The sequence below is a fragment of the Vulpes lagopus genome, chromosome 11, assembly GCF_018345385.1.
Source record: "Vulpes lagopus strain Blue_001 chromosome 11, ASM1834538v1, whole genome shotgun sequence".
NCBI classification, from domain to species: Eukaryota; Metazoa; Chordata; class Mammalia; order Carnivora; family Canidae; genus Vulpes; species Vulpes lagopus.
The window spans coordinates 66,599,151-66,621,775 of NC_054834.1; the positions used below are offsets into that span (position 1 = coordinate 66,599,151).

The 22,625-nt window shown below is 39.8% G+C and overlaps 1 protein-coding gene across 9 annotated transcripts in view; it reads left to right on the plus strand.

The window, feature by feature from the left end:
* AMBRA1 (autophagy and beclin 1 regulator 1) overlaps nt 1-22,625 on the plus strand; it is a 172,924-nt gene that overhangs the window by 109,457 nt on the left and 40,842 nt on the right. For all 9 annotated transcript variants that reach the window (XR_005990657.1, XM_041773936.1, XM_041773939.1 and 6 more), the window contains one exon: nt 20,640-20,750. Coding sequence is in view for 8 of the 9 variants with exons in the window: in XM_041773936.1 (XP_041629870.1) it covers nt 20,640-20,750 (111 nt within the window). In the remaining variant the exon portion in view is untranslated. The remainder of the gene's footprint in view (nt 1-20,639; nt 20,751-22,625) is intronic.

A 22,625-nucleotide genomic window follows, 5' to 3' on the forward strand; every position in this document is an offset into this window, starting at 1 on the left:
GGTTCAGGGAAAGTTTAGAGTAGATACAGAACAACTATGGTTGGTGTATAGAGTTTGAGTTGAACCTCTGGTGGACTGAATTTTATACCTATCCTCGAATAGAATGAATAATGGCAGGGAGTCCAGCTTGGGCAGGAGGACATGGGGTAAGCAGAAGGAATAGGTGGAGTAAGAAAGATAAGCAGACTGCTTAGGGCTTCCAAAGAGACAATCATATCAGGTTAGTGAGATCAGAAAAGACTTCAGAAAAAAAGAATTAAGAGAGTACTTGAGTAGGGCTAGGGGATCAGGGGATTTTAGTACACATTTATTAGAAGAGAGAGGAAGGAATTCTGCATAGTAGGAACAGTGTGAGCCTCGAATAGAAAACCAAGGAATCTTCCTCTGTTTAGGCAACGAGGAGCCATTAAAATTTTTTGAATAGATGAGTGACACAATCACAACTCTGCTTTTAAGAATAATCTGGCATTGAAAGATGGATTGGGGCAAGAAGAGTAGAAGGGAAGATGGATGATTTTGTAAGGGACAAGGGCCCATCACTTGGTGTTAACTACAAAATTATTTCACGATGTTACTCATACCCTAAGGGGCTTATAGAGAAGCTGGCAGCTTATTATGCATTCTTGATGATGACCAGCAACAGTCTTGAAAACCCGTGTGCACCACCATGCTCACTGGTTTGCAGGCATCCCTGAAGTGTTATGGCAGGTCCACTGTTCCCTGAGAAATCCGTATAAGCAGTTCTGGCAGAAAAGACAAGACTAAAACATATCTTAATCTTCTTCTGCTTTCCCTTGTGTAATATCTCTTTTTAAAACTAAAAATTTGCCACAGGCCCCTTTCAGAAATTTATCTAACCTGGCATTAAAAGTATACTTTTCTTGTCTTCAAGGTAAGATGTTAGAAGGCATCAAGATAGTATCTAAGAGAAAAGCTTGGGGCTGGGCATCTGTTTGTACTTTTCATTGATGCAAGCAGACTGTTCCTAGTATGCCTGTGGTCTTAGAGTCTCTGCTTTGGTGGGGTACAAAGTTTGTGTGACCATCTGCCACTCATAGCCACCTGTTAGATTGTTTCACCAGTGCAGTAGTTCAGGCTGTACATGTTAGAAACCTGATTCATCAAGACTCAGTACAAGTTTCTTTTTTTTTTTTTTTTTTTTAAATTTTTATTTATTTATGATAGTCACACAGAGAGAGAGAGGCAGAGACACAGGCAGAGGGAGAAGCAGGCTCCATGCACCGGGAGCCCGATGTGGGATTCGATCCCGGGTCTCCAGGATCGCGCCCTGGGCCAAAGGCAGGCGCCAAACTGCTGCGCCACCCAGGGATCCCTCAGTACAAGTTTCTATGGGCAAAAATCTTTACTAAATCTTTACTAAATCAGGAATTCTAAGTAAATGAAATGTGGCCATCTCTACCCACCTTTGGAATTTTGTGGGCTCCATATCCCAAACTGTTTCACTTTAGCCAATTACTGCCTTGCCCATACCTTGTTGGATAAGGTTTAAGAATGTGGGAAAGCATTTAGAGGTCTTTCTTTTGTGTCCCCATCCCAGTTGCTTGCTTGCTTGTTTACTTCCTCCCTTCCTATCCCCTTTATCCCTCCCTTCAATCCTGAGACATTTTAACAATACAGAAAGGCATAAAACATATATACAGGCATATATATATATATATATATATATCAAGCATTTGTCTACCCCCAGCCGAGATTTAAGAGTTGTTAACCAGTTTGCCCTATTTACCGCAGTTTTTCAAAATAAAATCATTGCAGTTGAAGTTCCCTTTGACTTCCCTAATTATATTTCCTGTTCTACAGAGTCAGCTCCTATCATGAATTTGGTTTATATAATTGCAGTCCATCTTTTATAATTTTTTTTAAGATTTGATTTATTTATTTGAGAGAGTGAGTACAGGGGTGGGGAGAGGCAGAGGGAGAAGGAGAGTCTCAAGTGGACTCTGCACTGAACATGGAGTGTAGCTCAGGGCTTGACCTCACCACTCTGAGATCATGACCTGGACTGAAACCAAAAGTCAGAGACCCACTGCGCCACCCAGGCACCCCTATAATTTAATATATTCATAAAATATTATTGTTTTGTGAGGTTTTTAAAAGATGTTTTTTATTTAGAGTGAGAGTGTGCAAGCAGGGGGATAGGGAAGGGACAGAGGGGGAGGGAAAGCACTTGGAGCAGACTCCAGGCCAAGCTAGGAGCCTGACACAGGGCTCAATCCAAGGACCATGAGTTAGTGACCCAAGCTGAAATCAAGAGTCCAACGTTTAACCACTGAGCCACCCAGGCACCCCTGTTTTGTGTTTGAAGAGTTGTATTTATATAAAGGGTATCATACCACGTGTATCATTTTACAACTTTTGAAAATTATCATGTTTTAATCAATCCACATTGACACAGTTTGATTAATTTGATTTATTCCTTTTAATTGTTACATAGTATTCTAATATTCACATATACACATTTTCTGTCTATTCCCTTACTGACAAACATTAAGTTTTCTAGATTTTTACTATTATGGCATGCCTTAGACTTCTTTTTTTGACATATCTCCTTGTGTATATATGTAGCATTTTCTCTAAGATATTTACTCCAAGGATGGAATTGTGCTGGCTCTTTTTTAATCACATAGCACAGATTATTTGGCTAAAAGACATCACTTCTTAGATGTATGAAGAGCATCTCAGGGCACCATTCTGATGGGCTCTCAGTGAAAATGGAAAACTTGGCGTTTGTGAATTTTATTGCAAACCCAGGACCAAAGAATATTTTCTTAAGTCCTTCAACTAGTTAGCTTCATGGAACAAATAAATGTATGTGTTAAATAAATATTGGGGTTATTAAATAGCAAAATGTGTAACTTTTTAGTAGATCATTATAAAGGGTAACTCATCACTCTACCTGCCCTTTTACAATCCATAAAATAATACAGGTTCATTGTAAATAATTCAGATACTATCAAAATATGCACGGTAAATAAACGTCTCTTCATCTTATTCCTGGTTGGTTTGGAATGTGTCTTTCTAAATTTTTTTCCGTGCACAATCAATACATATGTGTACTTACTCATCTATATAGTTTTCTCCATTTTATTTTTTAATGGAGGTGATATTATATGGAACAATAGATCAAGGACAGCTTTCTGTGTCAGTATGTGTAGGTTCTTTTTAATGGCTCTATAGTGTTCCATAGTGTGATTAACCAAAATCTAACTGTTCTCCTCCTCTTCCTCCTCCTCTTCTTTTCTTCTTCATTTATTTATTTGAGAGAAAGAGCGCATGAGCAGGGGGGGAGGGAAAGAAGGAAAAGCAGACTCCCCGCTAAGCAGAGAGCTCCGACTCGAGGCTTAATCCCAGGATCCCAAAACCATGACCTTAGCAGAAGGCAGATGCTTAACCATCTTAGCCACCTAGATGCCCCTACCAGTTCTCTTCTTGATGGATGTTTAGGTTTATTTACAATTAGAGATAAGCTCCTTTTGCAAATTGTGGTTGCTTAGTCCCATGGATGTATATACTGGACTACAAATTCCCTTCACATATGATTTGGTTCTTTATAATTCAGTCTGTCTCCATAATAATTATAAGCAGTAAAGACTGACTAGTCTTTACAAGTGACATTTTCTCACTTGTAGAAGGAACAGCTTATAAGTCTGGCAATGGCATTCCTTGCAGTTCCCGTCAGTATTCCTTACCCTTGTATATTTTGTGTCTGCTATATGATATTCTAAGTCCCAAGACTGTACGGTATTTAAAATGTAACTCAGGGGGCGCCTGGATGGCTCAGTGGTTAAGCGTCTACCTTTAGCTCAGGTCATGATCCAGGGGTCCTGGGATCGAGTTCTGCATCAAGCTCCCCCCAGGGAGCCTACTTCTCCCTCTGCCTATCTCTCTCTCTCTCTCTCTATGTGTCTCTCATGAATAAATAAATAAGATCTTTAAGAAAATGTAAGTCAAAAAGATTGATCCCTTCTGTCATCTTAAAAAGGAAGCAAGGGCACCTGAGTGGCTCAGTTGGTTAAGCATCTGACTCTTAGTTTCATCTCAGGTCATGATCTCAGGGTCATGTGTCGGACTCTGTGCATGCCCACATGCAGCTTGCTTAAGATTCTCTCTCTCCCTCTCCCTCTGCACATCCCTAAAAAAACAAAAAGAGAAAGAGGGGGAAAGACCATGTAGTACCAACTGAAAATTGATGGCTAAGTATACACAGAGTTATATAAACACTTGAATTCAAAGCAAACTTTATTTACTTATAGCCAGATAATATAAAAGGTGACAAATGTTTTGTGTTATGAAAATGACGGGCAGCCCGGGTGGCTCAGTGGTTTGGTGCCACCTTCGGCCTAGGGCGTGATCCCAGAGACCCAGGATCAAGTCCCACGTCAGGCTTCCTTTGTGGGGCCTGCTTCTCCCTCTGCCTGTGTGTATGTCTTTCTCTCTTTCTCTCATGAATAAATAAATAAAATCTTAAAAAAAAATAAAGAAATGGTTAATGTTGTGTGGGCAGAGATTTCTTTATAATTCAGAAAAGCTTTCAGGAGGAGATAAGATTTTATTGAGGTTTACAGATTAGAAAGGCTGATCTGGATTGTTGTTTAGATTCCAGGTACATCCTTTTAGCTGTGTCTCAATATGGGGTTCATTAATAATGCTTTTCCGCTTTGTGCCTGGTATTAATGTCCGAACAGTGGATTTTAATTAGAAACTATTTCAAATTCGCTATCTTCATGTGACAAGTGTTGATCTCCTAGGATCCCACAGCATATGCATGACTCTGGGGACTACTCAAGCTTCTGAGTAGTTTGTGGTTTGAAACAGACCCAGTCACCACGCTTTCTCCCATTTATTTTTGCTCCAGACTTTCTACTAGTTGGTGCCTGCTCTTTAAAACAAAGGTCTGGAATCTTTCCATTTCAGGATCTAGAGGGAAATAGCCTGGCTGGGCCAGTAGAGTAGAGTATCTTTTCAAATGTCTTAAATGATCTAGTTACTAAGATTTTTGGCAGAATCAGGATGTAGTGTTTTTTTTTGTTGTTGTTGTTGTTTTGTTTTGTTTTTTTTACAAAATTCCAACCACCTTCTTATAAGCAACTGCCACAAGCATTAAGAATTGCTGACCTTTTCATCTGACTTAAAAAATCCTAGTCTCGTGACAAAAACCAGGTTGGCTAGATGCTTTATTTCAATGTCAGTCACAGAATACACGATACTTCCCTTAGACCTACTCGTGGGAAACCTGTAAGATCATTCACCTTTTAAAGGTTTCTCTCATTCCAAAGTGAATGTGAAGCTGATGCTCAAGACTGAGTGTTCTCCTCTGTAGTATACTTTCTGATCGACTTTACTTTCGACTGCCAAGCCCCGGGAGCTTTTTGTTAGCCCTCGGAGCTTAGCTTTTCTGTCCCTGGCTCAATAGTAATGTGGCAGTTGTTGCAGTGAAGTGACAACATGCTGCCCTTGGCACTCCAAAGTCTCCTCTAAACTGAGTGAGCCAGGCTTTGGATTAGAGACCTTCACCCTGTGGGGTGGAGGTGGAGGTGGGAGGGTGTTGTGTTCCCCTCTGGGAGTGGCCCTGGCCTCTTTCTCTCATGTTGGCCCTGACTGACTCAGCTGGGTAATGCTGTACCCTGAAATATACAGGTGTGATTTGACAGGAGCTTTTCACCCATTACAAACTGGGCTCCCTAATGAGAATGTAGGCTCATAGAGCAATAATTCACGTGTAGGTGGCCTGTAAGGAAAGTTTTAACAAAAGAGTTGGTTAAGAAGCTGATTTATTTTCTTGCTTTAACTCTTGTCATGTGCTGAGTGGGGGCGGAAGAGGAGGGGAGGGTGGGGAATGGTGCTGCTGAAAGCATTTATCTTCATTTCTGCCATCTCCCAGTGTTTATTACCCTGTGATCGACAGATGAGGAAAGCTGCCAGTCAAACCCACGTTCAGCACATTTCCATTTCCCTTCATTGCAGATTTTAGGCTTTTGAAATCTGCATCCTCTTTGCAGCAATAAAGGTCGTTTCCCTCCTGCTGCTGACAAGCCCAGGACCCTCTGGTCCAATTCAGCTCACTTGTGCTTCCACCAAACAATAAAAGCTGCAGGAATCTCAGCAATTTAAGACAAGTGATTGGTGAGAGCCGTTCAGTGTTTGAGTCGGTCATATGCTCTGTTCATCTTTCTCTCTCACCTCTTTCTCCCTCAGTCCTCCTCCTGCCCTCCCCCGTCTCTCTGCCCATCCTCTTGCTGCTGAGGTACCCCCTTGAGCAGCTCCACTGTGCAACAGTTGAGAGGATGACAGCCTTCCCAACTTCTTTCCTGGCTTCTCTCAGGGACCTGCCTAAGCCAGTATCCTCCCAAAAACAGAGGTGGTGGGGTCCTGGAGTAAATGCCAGGTTGTGGGGGGTGTGTGGAAGTGGAGCTAGAGTAGTTCTTAATGCTTTTATCCACCTGCGTGTCTTCTGTCAGAGGTAGAGGCTTTGAGGAAATCCTGCCTGGTGGGAATGAATGCTAGGTTTTTAACTTTTGTTTTCATTTGGAGGTTGTTGGGCTTTTTTTCTGTATTTCTCTTGAATGCTGTGGGTTTTGGAATGTTGTTCCTGATAATCTTTCAGTAGCATGTGTTCTTGTGAGCTTATTTGTTTTTGTCTTAAATAATGTTTGTGGGTGGAAGAAAGGTAATAATATTCATTTCTTTAAAAATGGATGTTCTGCTTTCATAATTACTTGTTCCAATTACATCATTAGTGTAAGTGTTAGATAATTGCTTCATTAGGACATATATATTGAAGAAGGGCAGGTCTCCAGAATGGTGATGAAAATGGGCCTCAGCCTCTTCATCTACCCACACAGGAGCATCTTAGCTTGACTTCAGAGAGCTAGGAGGTACCAGTCACCCTCCCAACAGTCAAGGTTAATCCTGGGTTTTAATATGTTGGGAGAAAGGAGGGAGGACCTGGTGAAGAGCAGCTTACTGTCTTTGCTTTAGGGTCAAATACATTGCTGAACTCCAAATGATGCAGGTACATTCAAGGCAACGTGTTTGAATCATTGGTGATCCCTGAATTAGAAAGCGAAGTATCCTTATGGCAACTCCACCACCTTTGGGCTTTTCTGAAGTCACTAAGTCTAGTGGCATGAGCCCTATGCTCTGTTTGACGCCTCTGAATGGCTTTTTAAGGGAAAATGGCCATGCCCAGCCTAGAGGTTACCTTCTCCCATCAGAACTAGCTGCTTCCTGTAGATTTGAGTATGATCCTGATTTCACACCTTGTCTGTGAATGACTTTGGGTGCATGCTATCTATTTCTGCTTCTCTACTTTCAAGGACATGTTAAAAACTAATACTGTTATTGCATGCTTCCACTCATACATGTTTCTAAAGTGGTCAAATTCATAGAAACAAAGAATTTTGGTGACTAGGGGCTGGAGGGAGGAGGGAAGGGGAGTTATTTAATGGGTTTAGAGTTTCATATTTGCAAGATGAAAAGGTTTCAGAGATTTGTTTCACAATAGTGTGAATATACTTAACACTGCTGAACTGTTTTTTTTTTTTTTTTTTTTTTTTTTTTTTTTGCTGAACTGGTTTAACTGCTAAACACTCCTAAACCACTTAAAAATAGTTAAGATGGTAAATTTATGTTGGGTCCTTTTTGTCAATTTTTAATTTTTAATTTTTTAAAGATTTTATTTGTTTATTAGAGAGAAAGAACAAACAGTGGGAAGGAGCAGAGGGTGAGAGAGAGTAAAGCAGACTCTGCTGAGCAGGAAGCCCAATGCAGGGTGTGATCCCAGGACCCTGGGATCATGACTTGAGCCAAGGGCAGATGCTTAACCAACTGAGCCACCTAGGCACCCTTTGTTACAGTTTTTAAAGAAATTAATACCAGGTTCTTTGTGCTACTTACTCTGAAAGGAAGACTATATCCACTGCTCTGGCCCTAATGAATACACGATTATCTCTTCCTCTCTTGGTGTGTTATAAAACTTATTCTACTGTGGTCACATAATTCTGGATAGAAATGTTGTTTTGAGAAAAATTTTGATGAAGCTGTTATAATATGTAGAAATAGTTCATAACTATTTATTTTCCCTTCTGCGCACATGTTCTGTATTCCAGGCCTTTCTAATTTCCTTGCTGAGTTTTCAGACTATGATTTGTTTTGTTGGCCTTATCCAATGCCTTTGACATCCACAATAAGGCATTTCCTTATCTTTCTGGAATCTGCCCCTAAAGTTCCTGATTTGTGTGTGGACTAATGCTACCCTTATTCTTAGGGGTAGGAGGTTTTGGAGCCTTTAGGAGTTTATTGAACAATAAAATTTTGTTGATTTAGGGACCCAGTTCCTGCTAAGAGCATGTATAGTCATTGATACCTGTATCTGTAAAATGTTTACCCTTTGGTTTATGTTAAATACATTTCAAATTTATATTGTATGATTTATCTTGATCAGTTTAAGTGACCAGTTAGAGCAGTTCTTTTTTTAAAAAGATTTTATTCATGTATTTGAGTGGGGGAGAGGGCACAAGCAGGGGAAGGGGTAGGGAGAGAAGGAGAAGCACATTCTCTGCTGAGCAGGGAGCCCAATGTGGGGCTCAATCCCAGGACCCTGAGATCATGACCCTAGCCAAAGGCAGATGCTTAACCAACTGAGCCACCCAGGAACCCCTAGAGCAGTTATTAAACAGCCTAATTCTGATATACTACAAAACTTTCTGAGAACGTTTCCTGTGTCAGAATTATAGATATCTACGTGATACCTGTTTGTGGTTTTATTTTTGTTTTTACAGAAAACAATGTCCCCTAATACTCCTCTTATCTTTTATTTTAGCCTCAGGAAAAAGTGAAGACTCAGTTTCAGCTATAGGCAATATACTCAGAATTGAAAACCTGAAAACCTCTTTAAAAATCTACTTTTTCCTTCCACAAGAAATAGTTCTGTTTCCCTCAGACAGTTTTATGATTGCTAAGTTCCATGCAGTGTGTTTTCTATAAATAAAAACTATTACCTTACTCTCATGTGAACCTGTGGTTCGTTTATAAACATACAGTGGAACATTCTTTGGCCATAAAAGGAATGAAGTACTGATACATGCTACAACATGGATGAACTTTGTAAATGTGGTGCTAAAGGAAAGAATCCAGACATAGTCACCTGTCATGTGTTTCTATTTAGATGAAGTGTGCAGGGAAGGCAAAATGATAGAAAAAGAAAATAGATTAGTGGTTGCCTACAGCTAGGAGGGAGAGAGTAGGCCAGAGTGGAGGAGGGTGACTGCTAACAGGGAAGGTACCGAGGGAGGAGAAAGAGGAGGCAAATATCCTGAAATTATATAGTAGTGATGGTCATTGTAAAAAATTGGTTTTGATAATGGTTACACATTGGTGTGAATATACTAAAACCCTTTGCGTTGTACATGCTTTAAGTAGGTGAATTGTATGATATGTGGATTACATCTCATAAAGCTTTTAAACAAACTGTATATAGCTTGGTCAGTTTCTTCAATATCAAAACTATAAATGAGAGACTTCTACTTTTGGAGGAAGCTGTGTTATCTGCTACCAGGGCCTCTTTCTAGGTCCCCAGGCTATAGAATAATTGTGGTTTTAGATGAGATTTTTAAAATGGTGATAAGGCAACAAAGTGAGTATGACAAAGTACTTAGTTATATTTCCTTCTTTTTTTTTTTTTTTTTTATTTATGATAGTCACACACAGAGAGAGATAGAGAGGCAGAGACATAGGCAGAGGGAGAAGCAGGCTCCATGCACCGAGAGCCCAACATGGGATTCGATCCCGGGTCTCGAGGATCGCGCCCTGGGCCAAAGGCAGGCGCCAAACCGCTGCGCCACCCAGGGATCCCTTATATTTCCTTCTTAACGCAGATTTAAAGACTACATTCGAATGCAGCTTTTTGGAAAGAAGAATAAGTGTTCTTCCTAGAATGCCATTCAGTATATACTTAGGAAAATGCTTTTTATGTCCAAATAATCCCATGTTGTATTACTCTAAGAATAATTATTTTTCATAGAAACCAGTTTATTAATTTACAAAGAGCTTTAAACAGTCTGCAAGAAAAAACTTAAAATAACCAAACATAGAAATGCACATAAGATATGGGTGCATGCAGTACACACCAAAACCAAAAAACAAAAAACAGTGAGCCAGTAAACAAGAGACTCCCCAGTACTTGAAATTATTAAAGAAATGCAAAGAGATTCCGAAAATGGGATTGCCATGTTTTACTTTCCAAGTTAACCAAAATTTATATTGAGTAGTTTATATAGTTTTTACAACGGGGTAAATTGCATGAATTATGCATGAATAATCCATGCATAATTTTTTGATGACTACACAAAATACTTCTTATAAATTTGGGAAACATAATTAGTATTTTTTAATAATAGCCTTGAAATATAACTCACATACTATATAGTTCACCTATTTAAAGTTCAGTGGTTTTTTAATATATTCAGAGTTCTGCAACTATTGCCACTATCTGTATATTTCAGAACATTTTTATCACATTCCTGTACCCATTAGCAGTCACTTCTCCCTTTCCCCAGCCCTCCCCTTCCTCCTCCAGCCCTAGGCAAACGCTTGTCTACTTTTTGTCTCTATAGCTTTACCTATTCTAGACATTTCATGTAAATAGAATCATACAATATGTGGTCTTTTGTGACTGCCTTTCTAAAGAGAATTTTTTTAAAGTTGATAAATTGTTCAGTTGGACATGCCCTGGAGTTTCTGGTCTCTGTTCTGTTGACCAATTAGCAAACTGGTTCTTGACTTCATATCACAACCAAGCAGAAGGATAGTAATTGTGTTTCCAGGCTGATGAGTCTTTGGCCCCCAGCCCCATTCTTACTCTGTCTTCCCAGCAGCACAGTCAGAGATGGCCATTCTGAATTAGGCCTCAAATGGAACAATTTTATAGGACTGAAATATAATTTAATCGTTTTCTTCTTTGTAACTTGCCCTTTTTTACCCTCCCAAATTAGCTTTTCTGATACATTTGCTAATGATTCCCATTGTTCCGTATTTTCACTGTTGAATCATGCTCTTCACTTTCCTGCTCCTAGAACAGATCTTGGAGAGAGACTAAAAGCTGTTTTTGAAAAAAGGTTTCTAATTTTCCTTTCCAAGCAACAGAACAGAGTCTGAGAGAAGCAAAGGCAGAGAGAGGCATGCAGGCTATCAGGTATGGGTAGACTCACCTACCATGTGCCTGTCATGACGTTAAGATTTTATCCCTAGACACATTTCCAAGGCTTCCAGCCTACAAGTGGAAGTCTTGACTTGAGAGAATGAAACTTGGTAGCTTGGTTTTGCTGTTGTTGTTCTCCGATGGTTGGCCAGGATCACTGGACTTAAGTTTCTTTTCTGCCCTTGTTTTGTCTCATGTTAGAATCATCCTTATTTATTTTTTTGCTCTGAGGCTCCAGGGATGAACTCTGTGGTTATATGATTGAAAGTGAACTGCTGTGACTGCCAATATCCTTATAAATAGCTACTGTTTCCACTGTCTCCTAGAACATGAGTGAGAGTCTGGGGTTCTTTCTGTCTTTCTCTCTGTTTTTGTTTTTTAATTAATAGATTTTTTTTTTTAAAACAGTCTTAGGTTTACAAAAAAATCATGTAGAAAGCTCAGAGTTCCCATATATTTCCTCCTGTACTATACCCATAGACCTCCCCCATCACCATCAACATCCTTCTCCAAAATGGAGAGTATATATATATATATATATTATGTATATTACATATATATTACATATATGTATAATATATATATATAATAGTGAAACTTAATGTAATCCATGAACCAACACAGACGGACATACCATTATCACCCAGAGTCCATAGTTCACATTAAGTTTCACTCTTAATGTTCATGGATTTTGGCAAATATATGATGACATGTATCCATCATCATAGTATCCTACAAAATAATTTCACTGCCCCAAAACATCTTTTTGGTGCTACAACTATACCTCCTTCTCACCCCCAAACCTCTGGCAACCACTGATCTTTTTACTATGTCCATGGTTCTGGTTTTTCCAGAATGACATAGTTAGCATCACACTACTTATAGTTTTTTGCTGCTTTTACTTAAATTTCCTCATTGTCTTTTCATGGCTCTATAGCTTGTTTCTTTTCAGAGCTGAATAATATTCCACTGTATGGTTGTACCACAGTTTATCTATTCTCCTATTAAAGTATACCTTGGTTGCTTCCAAGTTTTGGCAGTTATGAATAAAGCTGTTATAAACATCTGTGTGTAGGTTTTTGTGTGACATACGCTTTCAACTGATTTAAGTAAATACCAAGGAACATTGCTGGATCATATGGTTAAGAGTATGTTTAGTGCAAAGAAACTGCCAACCTGTCTTCTAAAGTTAGTTTTACCATTGTATTCCCACCAGCAAGGAATGAGAGTTCCTGCTGTTTTGCAACCTCTTCACATATGATCAGTGGTTTTTATTTTAGCCATTCTGATTAGTGTGTAGTAGCTTCTCATTGTTATTTTATTTTGCAGTTCCCTAATGAGAAATAATGTTGAGCATCTTTTCATATACTTATTTACATCTGTATATCTTCATGGTGAGATGTCTGTTCAGATTTTTTGCCAGTTTTAAAATCAGGTTGTTTCGTTATTGTTGAATTTTAAGAGTTCTTTGTATATTTTAGAAACCAGTCTTTTATTAGTTAAATGTTATGCAGAAACTTTCTACTGGTCTGTGGCTTGGCTTTTCATTGTCTTTTCATAGTGTCTTTCTCCAAGCAGAAGCTTTTAATTTTAATGAAGTCAACTTTGTCAGTTTTTTCTTTCACAGATTGTACTTTTGGTAGAAAAGTAATTGACAGGGATCCCTGGGTGGCGCAGTGGTTTGGCGCTTGCCTTTGGCCCGGGGCGCGATCCTGGAGACCCGGGATCGAATCCCACATCAGGCTCCCGGTGCATGGAGCCTGCTTCTCCCTCTGCCTATGTCTCTGCCTCTCTCTCTCTCTCTGTGTGACTATCATAAATAAATAAAAATTAAAAAAAAAATTTAAAAAAGAAAAGTAATTGACAAACTCAAGGTCACCTAGATTTTTCTCTTGTATTATCTCCTAGGAATGTTAGAGTTTTGTGTTCTACATCCAGGTCTGATCCAGTTTGAGTTAATTTTGTGAAAAGTACAAGATTTGTGTCTAGATTCATATTTTTGCATGTGAATGTCCAGTTGTTTCAGCTCCATTTGTTGAAAAGATTGTCTTTCTCTGTTGAATTTCTGTTGCACCTTTGTCAAAGATCAATTGACTCTCTTTGCTTGGGTTTATTTCTGGGCTTTTTGTTCTGCTTCATTGATCTATTTGTCTATTGTTTCAGCAGTGCCACACCGTCTTCATTACTATAGTTTTATCATAAGTCTTGAAGTCAGGTAGTGTCAGTCTTCCAGCTTTGTTCTTTTCTTGCATATTGTATTGGCTATTCTGAATCTTGCCTTTCCAGATGAACGTTAAAATTTATCAGTATTCCAAAAGTAATGTTCTGGGATTTTGATTGGGATTGCATTGAATCTATAGAGCTAGTTGGGGACAGTTGACATCTTAGCAGTATTGAGTCTTTCTATCCAGGAACATGGAGTATCTGTCCAATAAATATTGGAGATCTTTTGTGATTGCTTTCATTCGAGTTTTGTAGTTTTCATCATAGAGCTCTTGTACATATTTTGTTAGATTTATACCTAAATATTTCCTTTTTGGTTTTTTTTGGTCTAATGTATTGGTATTGTATTTAACTTCCAATTCCAGTTTGTTCATTGCTGATATATAAAAAAGCTGTTAACTCTTTATATCTTGATATAATTGTATCTGCAATTGTATGATTTGTATCTGCAGTCTTGACTTAATTGCTTAATAGTTTTAGGAGTTACTTTTGTTATTCTTTGGATTTTCTACATAGACAGTCGTGTCATCTGTGAACAGTTTTATTTCTTCCTCTCCAGTGTTTCTTCCTCTCCAAGTTTTATTTCTTCCTCTTATTTACTTTTCTAACTGCATTAGGTAGGACTTCCAGTACAATGTTGAAGAGGAGTAGTGAGAAGAGACATCCTTGCTTGTTCTCAGTCTTAGGGGAAAATCATATAGTTTCTGATCATTAAGTGTAATGTTAGCTGTAGGGTTTTGGTAGACATTTTCTATCTAGTTGAGATAGTTCTCCTCTCTTCCTAGTTTCCTGACAGTTTTTACTGTGAGTAGGTATTGAATTTTGTCACATGCTTTTTCTGCATGTATTGATATGACTATATGATTTTTCTTCTTTATCCTGTTGATGTACTGGATTATATTGATTTTCAAATGTTGAACTAGCCTTGCTTACTTGGGATAAATCCCATTGGTCACAGCATATAATTTTTTAAATATATTACTGGATTTGACTTGCTAATATTTGGTTGAGGATTTTGGCTTCTGAAATATTAGTCTGTAGTTTTCCTTTCTTCATTGTCTTGGTCTGGTCTTAGTATTGGGGCAATACTGGCCTTATAAAGTGGGTTAGGACATAGTCCCACTTGTGCTTTCTGTAAGAAATTGTAGAGATTTGGGGCAGCCTGGGTTGCTCAGTGGTTTAACGCCACCTTTGGCCCAGGGAGTGATCCTGGAGACTGAGGATCGAGGATCGAGTCCCACATCGGGCTCCCTGCATGGAGCCTGCTTCTCCCTCTGTCTGCCTGTGTCTCTGCCCCCTCAGCCCGCCCCCTCCCCCACGCTGTCTCTCATGAATAAATAAATAAAACCTTAAAAAAAAAAAGAAATTGTAGAGATTTAATGTAATTTCTTCCTTAGGTGTTTGATAGAATTTACCAGTGAACCCCTTTGGACCTGGCACTTTCTATTTGGGAGATTTGGGTTGGTTTGTGTGTTTTTTTGTTTTTTGTTTTTTAAGATTTATTTATTTATGTTGAGAGAGAGTCTGAGAGTGAATCAGGGGCAGGGGAGGCAGAGGGAGAGGGAGCCTGACAGAGCCTGATGTCGTGCTCCATCTTATGACCCTGAGATCATCACCTAAACCAAAATCAAGAGTCAGAGGCATGGGATGGCTGGGTGGCTCAGTGGTTGAGCATCTGCCTTGGGCTCAGGTCATGATCCCAGGGTCCTGGGATCGATACCACATCAGGCTCCCCACGGGGAGTCTGCTTCTCCCTCTGCTTATATCTCTGTTCCCCTCTCTCACTCTGTGTCCCTCATGAATAAATAAAATCTTGAAAAAAAAAAAGTCAGTCGTAACCAAATGGACCACCCAGGCACCCTCTGTTAGAGGAGATTAATGATTAATTCAACTTAATAGATATAGGCTTGTTCAGATTATCAATTTCTTGTGTAAATTTGGTGTAGACTGTGTCTTTCAAGGAATTGGTCCATTTCTTCTAGATTATCATCAGATTGTTCATAGTAGTCTTTTATTATCCTTTTGGTGTCCACACGTCAGTAGTGATGGTCCCTCTTTTATTTCTGATATTGATAATTTGTGTCTTTTTTCTTCAGTTAGCTTGGCTAGAGGTTATCAATTACATTGATCCTTCTAAAGAACTAGCTTTTGGTTTTATTATTTTTTCTATTGATTTCTTGTTTTTCATTTCATTGATTTCTTCTCCAATTTTAATTTTTTTTCTTCTTTCCTAAGATGGAAGCTTAAATTATTGATTTTAGATCTTTCTTCTTTTCTAATATATACACTTGGTACAGTACATTTCCCTCTAAAACTGCTTTTGTTGCATTCAACAAATTTTAATAAGTTGTATTTTCATCTTCATTTAATTCAAAATATTTAAAAATTTCTCTTGAGATGTCTTCTTTGAGCCATGTGTTATTTAAAGTGTGTTGCTTAATCTCCAAGTATTTGGGGATTTTCCAGTTATTTTTTTGCTACTAATTTCTAGTTTAATTCCCTATCATCTGACAGCATACTTTGTATGATTTCCATTCTTTTAAATGTGTTTCAGTGGGTTTTGTGGCCCAGAATGTGATCAGTTTTAATCTTAGCTGTTTTTCAAGTACAAAGTTACTAATGAGTCTAGGGCCTTGACATTTGACCTTAATTCTAAAATTAAATGCTTCTCTCTCTCGGCCCTAGCACATAATTTGGGCCAGTCTTTTATAAAAGGACCTCTATCTATGACTTGTTGATTACAGAGGTATACCTATAAAGGAAAAGCAAACAGAGATTGGAATAAATGATTAATTTTAATAGTAGTCATTTATTAGACACTTATTATTTGCCATCACTTTACATTTACTGTTTGAATAAGTTCTCCCAATGACCCTATAAACTGTAAGCATTGTTATTATTTTTCAGAAGTTTTGTTAGAGAATTGCAAATACGGGGAGGGGTGGGGGAAGGAGAGAGAGACTCAGGCAGACTCCATGCTGAGTACAAAGCCCGACGTGGGGCTCTATCTCACAACCCTCAGATCATGACCCAAGCTGAAATCAAGAGTCAGATGCTCAACCAACTGAGCCATTCAGGTGCCCTGTAGGTATTATTATTATAATACCCTTTTAACAGATAAGAAAACAGAGTTTCAGAGATATTAATTTACACAAAATCACACTATAGTAGGTACTAGCAGAAAGTGTCAAAATCAGGTCCGTCTGATTCTGAAGCCTATATTATCAAATGTCATACAAAAACGAAACTGCAAGCCATAATATCCCAGTTCAAGTTAACCTCTAATCCATACAGAAATGGAAAACTAAGCTTGCTAAGAGAATATTTGTATGATGCTATGCCTTTGATTAGTTTCTTTCCAAAATCAGTATCACTAAGAGTTTGCTATTAGCAGTGGGCATTCTAGTAGTTGTGGTACTTCTAAGAGTGCCTGTCTTGGAGTTAAAATGTAGGCTATAGGGACTCCTGGGTGGCTCCGTGGTTAAGCATCTGCCTTCCGCCCAGGGCATGATCCTGGAGACCTGGAATCAAGTCCCACATCAGGCTCCCTGAATGGAGCCTGCTTCTCCCTCTGCCTGTGTCTCTGCCTCTCTCTCCCTATGTCTGTCTTGAATGAATGAATGAATGAATGAATGAATGAATGAATGAATGAATAAAATCTTAAAAAAAAAAAAACTGTAGGCTATATTTATTTAGCTGGAGTTTTCTCCAAGGGATGAGTTTGGTCCCTGGGGAACATTTGGCAAAGTTTGGATACAATTTTGGTTGTCTCAACTGGGTGACTGGGTAGTATGCCTCTGGCATCTGTTGCGCCGAGGCCAGGGATATTGCTAAACATCCTATAAAGCCCAAGACTTACTCTGTGCCCTAAACAATTATCTGGCCCAAACTATCAATAGCGGAGGTTGAGAGACCCTGAGTCTAGCTTGTTCCATCCCATTATTACTGAGAAAACGTTGAGGCCTCAGAAATCTCTCAACAGCCTCTCAGGATTTGGCTTCTGAGGATAAGTGCCTCCTATGTAAATACTTTGTAGCTTAGTCCATTAACTCATTCTGGCACATTTCCTATACCTTCAGCTTAGTGGCCAGAGGCCTACTAAATGGTTGGGGCTTTTTAATAGGGTGATACTTTTTCTTCCTGATGTTTCCGAGAGACAGGCTCAGCTGGCTTGCAGCTCTTATAGAAGAGAACCTGGTGACAATACGCTAATCTGTTGCTGGCATCTTTTGCTTCCTAATCTATGTTTACACGGCACTGAAAATCGACTCTCTGGTGCCAGGCTCCATTTCTCCTCAGCGCTCTGGCACCATTGGCAGAGAACACCTCCCCAGTCTCTTCCATACAGTGCTGTCATCCATGTTTATTACATTGCACAGCTGTTCTCCAGAAGACATTTCTGGAGGCATGGACGGTACAGGAGCTTCTGGAGCTGGGGGTTGGAGTCTTAATCATTGTGTTCCCAGTTGCAGATCCACAGCACTCTTAAAGCATCTGGTATTTTCCTTAACTGTTTTCCTGATTGTAGCTCCCATCCTCTCCTCCAGATTTTAAGTTTTTGGAGTATGGATTTTGTTTCTTCAGTTTATTTCCTACTCTTTTAGCAGCTAGCATTTTGTTCATCATCTACTGAGAAATCAAACTAACCTTCTATCATTTGGTGTTTTATGATCTTCTGTTAAAAGTTGGATGACATGATAAGGAAACTATAGTGGTGTGAGGGAGACTGGTGGTCAGAGAGATATGTCAACCACCTAGATAAGCAAGCCAGGACAACAGTTCATAAGCTTAGTGATGTCGAGCCTGGATCAGAGTGAAACTGAGTAATTCTTTCCAAGGAAGTGGTATTCCTTAGAACTAAAAAATGATTTTCATTATCAAGGGGGCATAAAAAAATTAAAAAGTTCCTATTAAGAAAGTCCTATATGGGGCAGCCCGGGTGGCTCAGCGGTTTAGCACTGCCTTCAGCCCAGGGCCTGATCCTGGAGACATGGGATCAAGTCCCACATCAGGCTACCTGCATGGAGCCTGCTTCTCCCTCTGCCTGTGTCTCTGCCTTCCTCTGTGTGTGTGTGTCTCTCATGAATAATTTTTTTTAAAGTCCTTTTTTTAAAAACAAAGAAAAAGAAAGTCCTATATGTAGCTTATCCTCCTCATGACCCAGAAGTTCAGCAAAAGTTCTCAGGTCAGGTGTAATTATTATAGAATATTCTATAAAGGTTAACATTTTTAAGAAGATTTATTTATTTACCTCATCTGGGTGATATGCCACAGGGCCCTCAGTAGGAGTTTGAGGTCATTGGGCTCGTTGACAACACCCCCAAATGCTGACTTTCTCAGGCCTTCAGGGTGATCATGACCATCTGGGTCTATGTCTTTGAATCTGTGAGTTTTAAAAGAATATTGTGGTGTAGGTAGTGTATCTAGAACAGTATTTCAACCTTTACTTGATTATTACTCTCTGAAGGAGACTGTAGACATTTTCCACCTAATCACCCCCCCTCCCATGAAATTTTAATATCACAGATGGGCCGTGTTTCTGTCATATATTACAGTATATAGGAGGCAAGCTAGTGATTGCACTAAGACTTCCCCATGAACCAGTTTTTGCCCCCATAGGGGCAATATTACCCATATCGAGAATACATAATCTAGCAGTATTATCATCTTGGAAATGAACTGTTATTTATACCTTTCTTTACAAATTGAAACTGCGGGGATGCTTGGGTGGCTCAGTGGTTGAGCATCTGCCTTCATGATCCTGGGGACCTGGGAATCGAGTCCCCCATCGGGCTTCCCACAAGGAGTCTCCTCCCCTCTTCCTATGTCTCTGCCTCTCTCTGTGTGTCTCTCATGAATAAATAAGTAAAATCTTTTAAAAACAAAACAAATTGAAACTGGGACAAGGACACTATCAATAAACTAATGTTGAAGAGTCTTCCCATGTAGTGGCTTGCTGCAACAGGAAAAGAATGAGAGGAGTACTTTCCTGGCTTGTATAGAGAACATTTTCTCTCTGAACAACCTCTTGACCATTTGAGGACAGAATAGAGAAAGACCAGGAATGGCAGAGCAATAAATGCAGCTCATCAAATGGGAAAATACAGATGCCGAGACCCTTTTACAGTGATATGCGGAGGAGGAAGATGGTAATAACCGAGGAATCTAGGTATAAAATTGTCCGTTGTTCCAAGGCTAGTGCGCTCTAACAAGTTCAGTTTCTTAAAGTAGGAGGTGATTTGCAGCAGAGAATACCATTTAGGTTGTCTAGCATACAACAGTGTTCTGTTCTCCCGAGAGGGTTTGGCTCTGTCTGATCAAAAGGGTGGTTGTGTATGAAATGCACCTCGGAAGGAGGAGGAAGAAATGACATGTTCATGTAAATGAAATACAACTGCAAATTAAAGTGTCACCCTGTTAAAAAAAAAATCCATTTTTTATTTAATTGGTTACCAAGGAAAAGAATGTCATCCAGAAGTGTATATCTCAGGGAAAGTTAAACCGTGAGATGTTTCAAGTGAACCTGGATTCAGGGAAGTTCTCATGGGGCGGGGAGGGGAGGGGTTTGTAAAATATTGCCTTAATAAAAACACTCTGATACTGAAAAGCCAGACTCATAAATTTCTGCTGTGTTACATGCCAGGGGTCCAGAAGAAATTAACAACGATGACTTCATTTGTTCTTTACTGTCTCTGTCTATCCAGTCAGCTGCATACTGGCTGTCTCTTCTCTTCCCTGAAGGACGTCTCCTTTTGAGATGTTTTATTAGGAAGAAGGTCATGTACGAAGGAGACATTTTCTCCCAAAGAGCACTGCTTATAACAAAGACATCCAGGAATGAAGTGCTTTTCTGTGTTAATGTTGTCCTCCCATTTTTTTACTTACCCCCCCAACCCCACATGTTTATGAAAACTCTGTCTCTTTAGAATGAGAGTCTGGCAGACAAGACATACACAGTACCTGCCACATTGTTGGCACTAAGGAAATGTTAAGTAATCATGGGACGGGCTGATGAATGGGATTATGTTTCCGGTAGGATTGTTTCTGAGAGTGTCTGGTTTCTCTTTGAGTTGGGGACTTGGCAGATGGTTTTTCCTCTTCCCCCTCTCCTGCTAATCCCAGTACATGTCGTTTTATGTGTACAGAGGAAACATGGATAAAGACTATAATGTGTTCTCTTTGTCTTCTCCCCAACCAGGGGCAGTGATTGGTGATGGACAGTCAGCTGTGGCCAGTAACATTGCCAATACTACCTACCGGCTCCAATGGTGGGACTTCACTAAGTTTGACCTCCCGGAAATCAGTAATGGTAAGCCAAAGTAGAGCTGGTACTGGTGGAAGGGATATTTCTTATTGGTGAGCCAGAACTCAGAAATCCATGGAGCACCAGCATTTTCATCATCTTGTTGATCAGCTGATTGCCACCTGCCATTTCTGCAGCTCTCAGGCAGTCATTCAGCAGATGTGTTTTGAGCACCCACCGTGAGGAGTGAACCGTGGTAGCTGCAGTGCTAGGAGCAATGCCAAGATAGATGGACACAAAGATGAAGGTGTCTCTCTTCTGGGGAGTTCACCAACTGTTAACTCATTGCCCTGAGCCTCAATGTTTAAGTGAAACTGAAAAGCAGAGAAAGGGAAGGGAGTGTAGGAACTGAGAGCTAGTGCTTGTGCCCCTTGAGGAAAGCTTATGGTGATGTTAAACTCATTTATTAATCCAGAGCTGGGTGGAACAAAGTAGGTGACATGGTTCATATGTGACTTACAAACATGTCTGTCTCATAGTCCATTTTCCTAGCTTCCAGGGGAGTCTGCAATCCCATGTTCCAGCTGTTCATCACAGCATTTTAGACAGCTCGCTTCACTTATTATGTAGAAGGACTTGCACATTCCTAAGAAGTGGCAGTTCAGCTTCTACTTGAATACTTCAAGTGATAGGCCACACTATCTGATGAAATGGCCTGATCCATCACTGATAAACTCCTGTTATTGTTCCCTTCTCTTATTTCCTCCCATCAGTCCTGGTTCAACCTCTGAATCTCCACAGAATATGTCTAATGATGTCTCTTCTGATGGTCCTCCAGCTGTTTGAAAATAAATTGCCATTTTCCTTTAAATCTTTCTTCTCCAGCCAGACTTCCTTCCTGAGATTCCTTTTACTGACCTGGTTTCCAAATCCTTGGTGGTTGTGTTCACCTTACCTTTTGACTTTAGGGGGCCAGAACAAAACAGTAGAAAACTCCAAATGGGAGCTGTCCAGTACATAGCATAATGGTGGTTTGGACAGTGTTAATTCAGCCTGAGATTTCAACAGTTTTTTCTGAAGCCACTGTTCAGTTTATGGGCACTTCAAATTCCTGGATAATTATTTAAGAAACCAAGGCTCTGGGAATCCCTGGGTGGCTCGGCGGTTTGGCGCCTACCTTTGGCTCGGGGGGCGATCCTGGGGTCCCGGGATTGAGTCCCGCGTCGGGCTCCCGGCTTGGAGCCTGCTTCTCCCTCTGCCTGTGTCTCTGCCTCTCTCTCTCTCTCTCTCTCTCTCTCTCTCTCTCTGTCTGTCATGAATGAATGAATGAATAAATAAATAAATAAATAAATAAATCTTAAAAAAAAAAAAAGAAACCAAGGCTCTACCATTCTGTGCTTATTTGTGCATTTTGAATCTTTTAAAAACCAAAACAAGTTTGTATTTGCCTCAATTAAATTTTATCTTAATAGTGTCAGTTGCCCTTCCTGGTTCCTCCCTCTCACTGTCTTTGGATTCAGTCCTTCTCTTTCAATCTTACATCACTTACTAATTTGATAAATATACTTTTTCTATCTTCCTTTGGATTACTATCACAAATGGTGGATCAGTCAGGACATTGTACTGGGCCTTGTGTGATGTTGCTGTGGACTTCCCTCTTTGACATTTTTGGTTCCTGAATTAGCACCCTGGGCATGGTGTTCACAATTGAAACCCACACTGGGACACCTGGGTGGCTCAGTGGTGGGGTGACTGCCTTTGGTTCAGGGCGTGAACCTGGAGTTCCAGGATTGAGTCCCATATCAGGCTCCTTGCATGGAGCCTGCTTCTCCCTCTGCCTGTGTCTCTGCCTCTCTCTCTCTGTGTCTCTCATGAATAAATAAATAAAATCTTAAAAAAAAAAAAAAAAAAGAGGAACAAAACCCCTGAAACCCACATTAT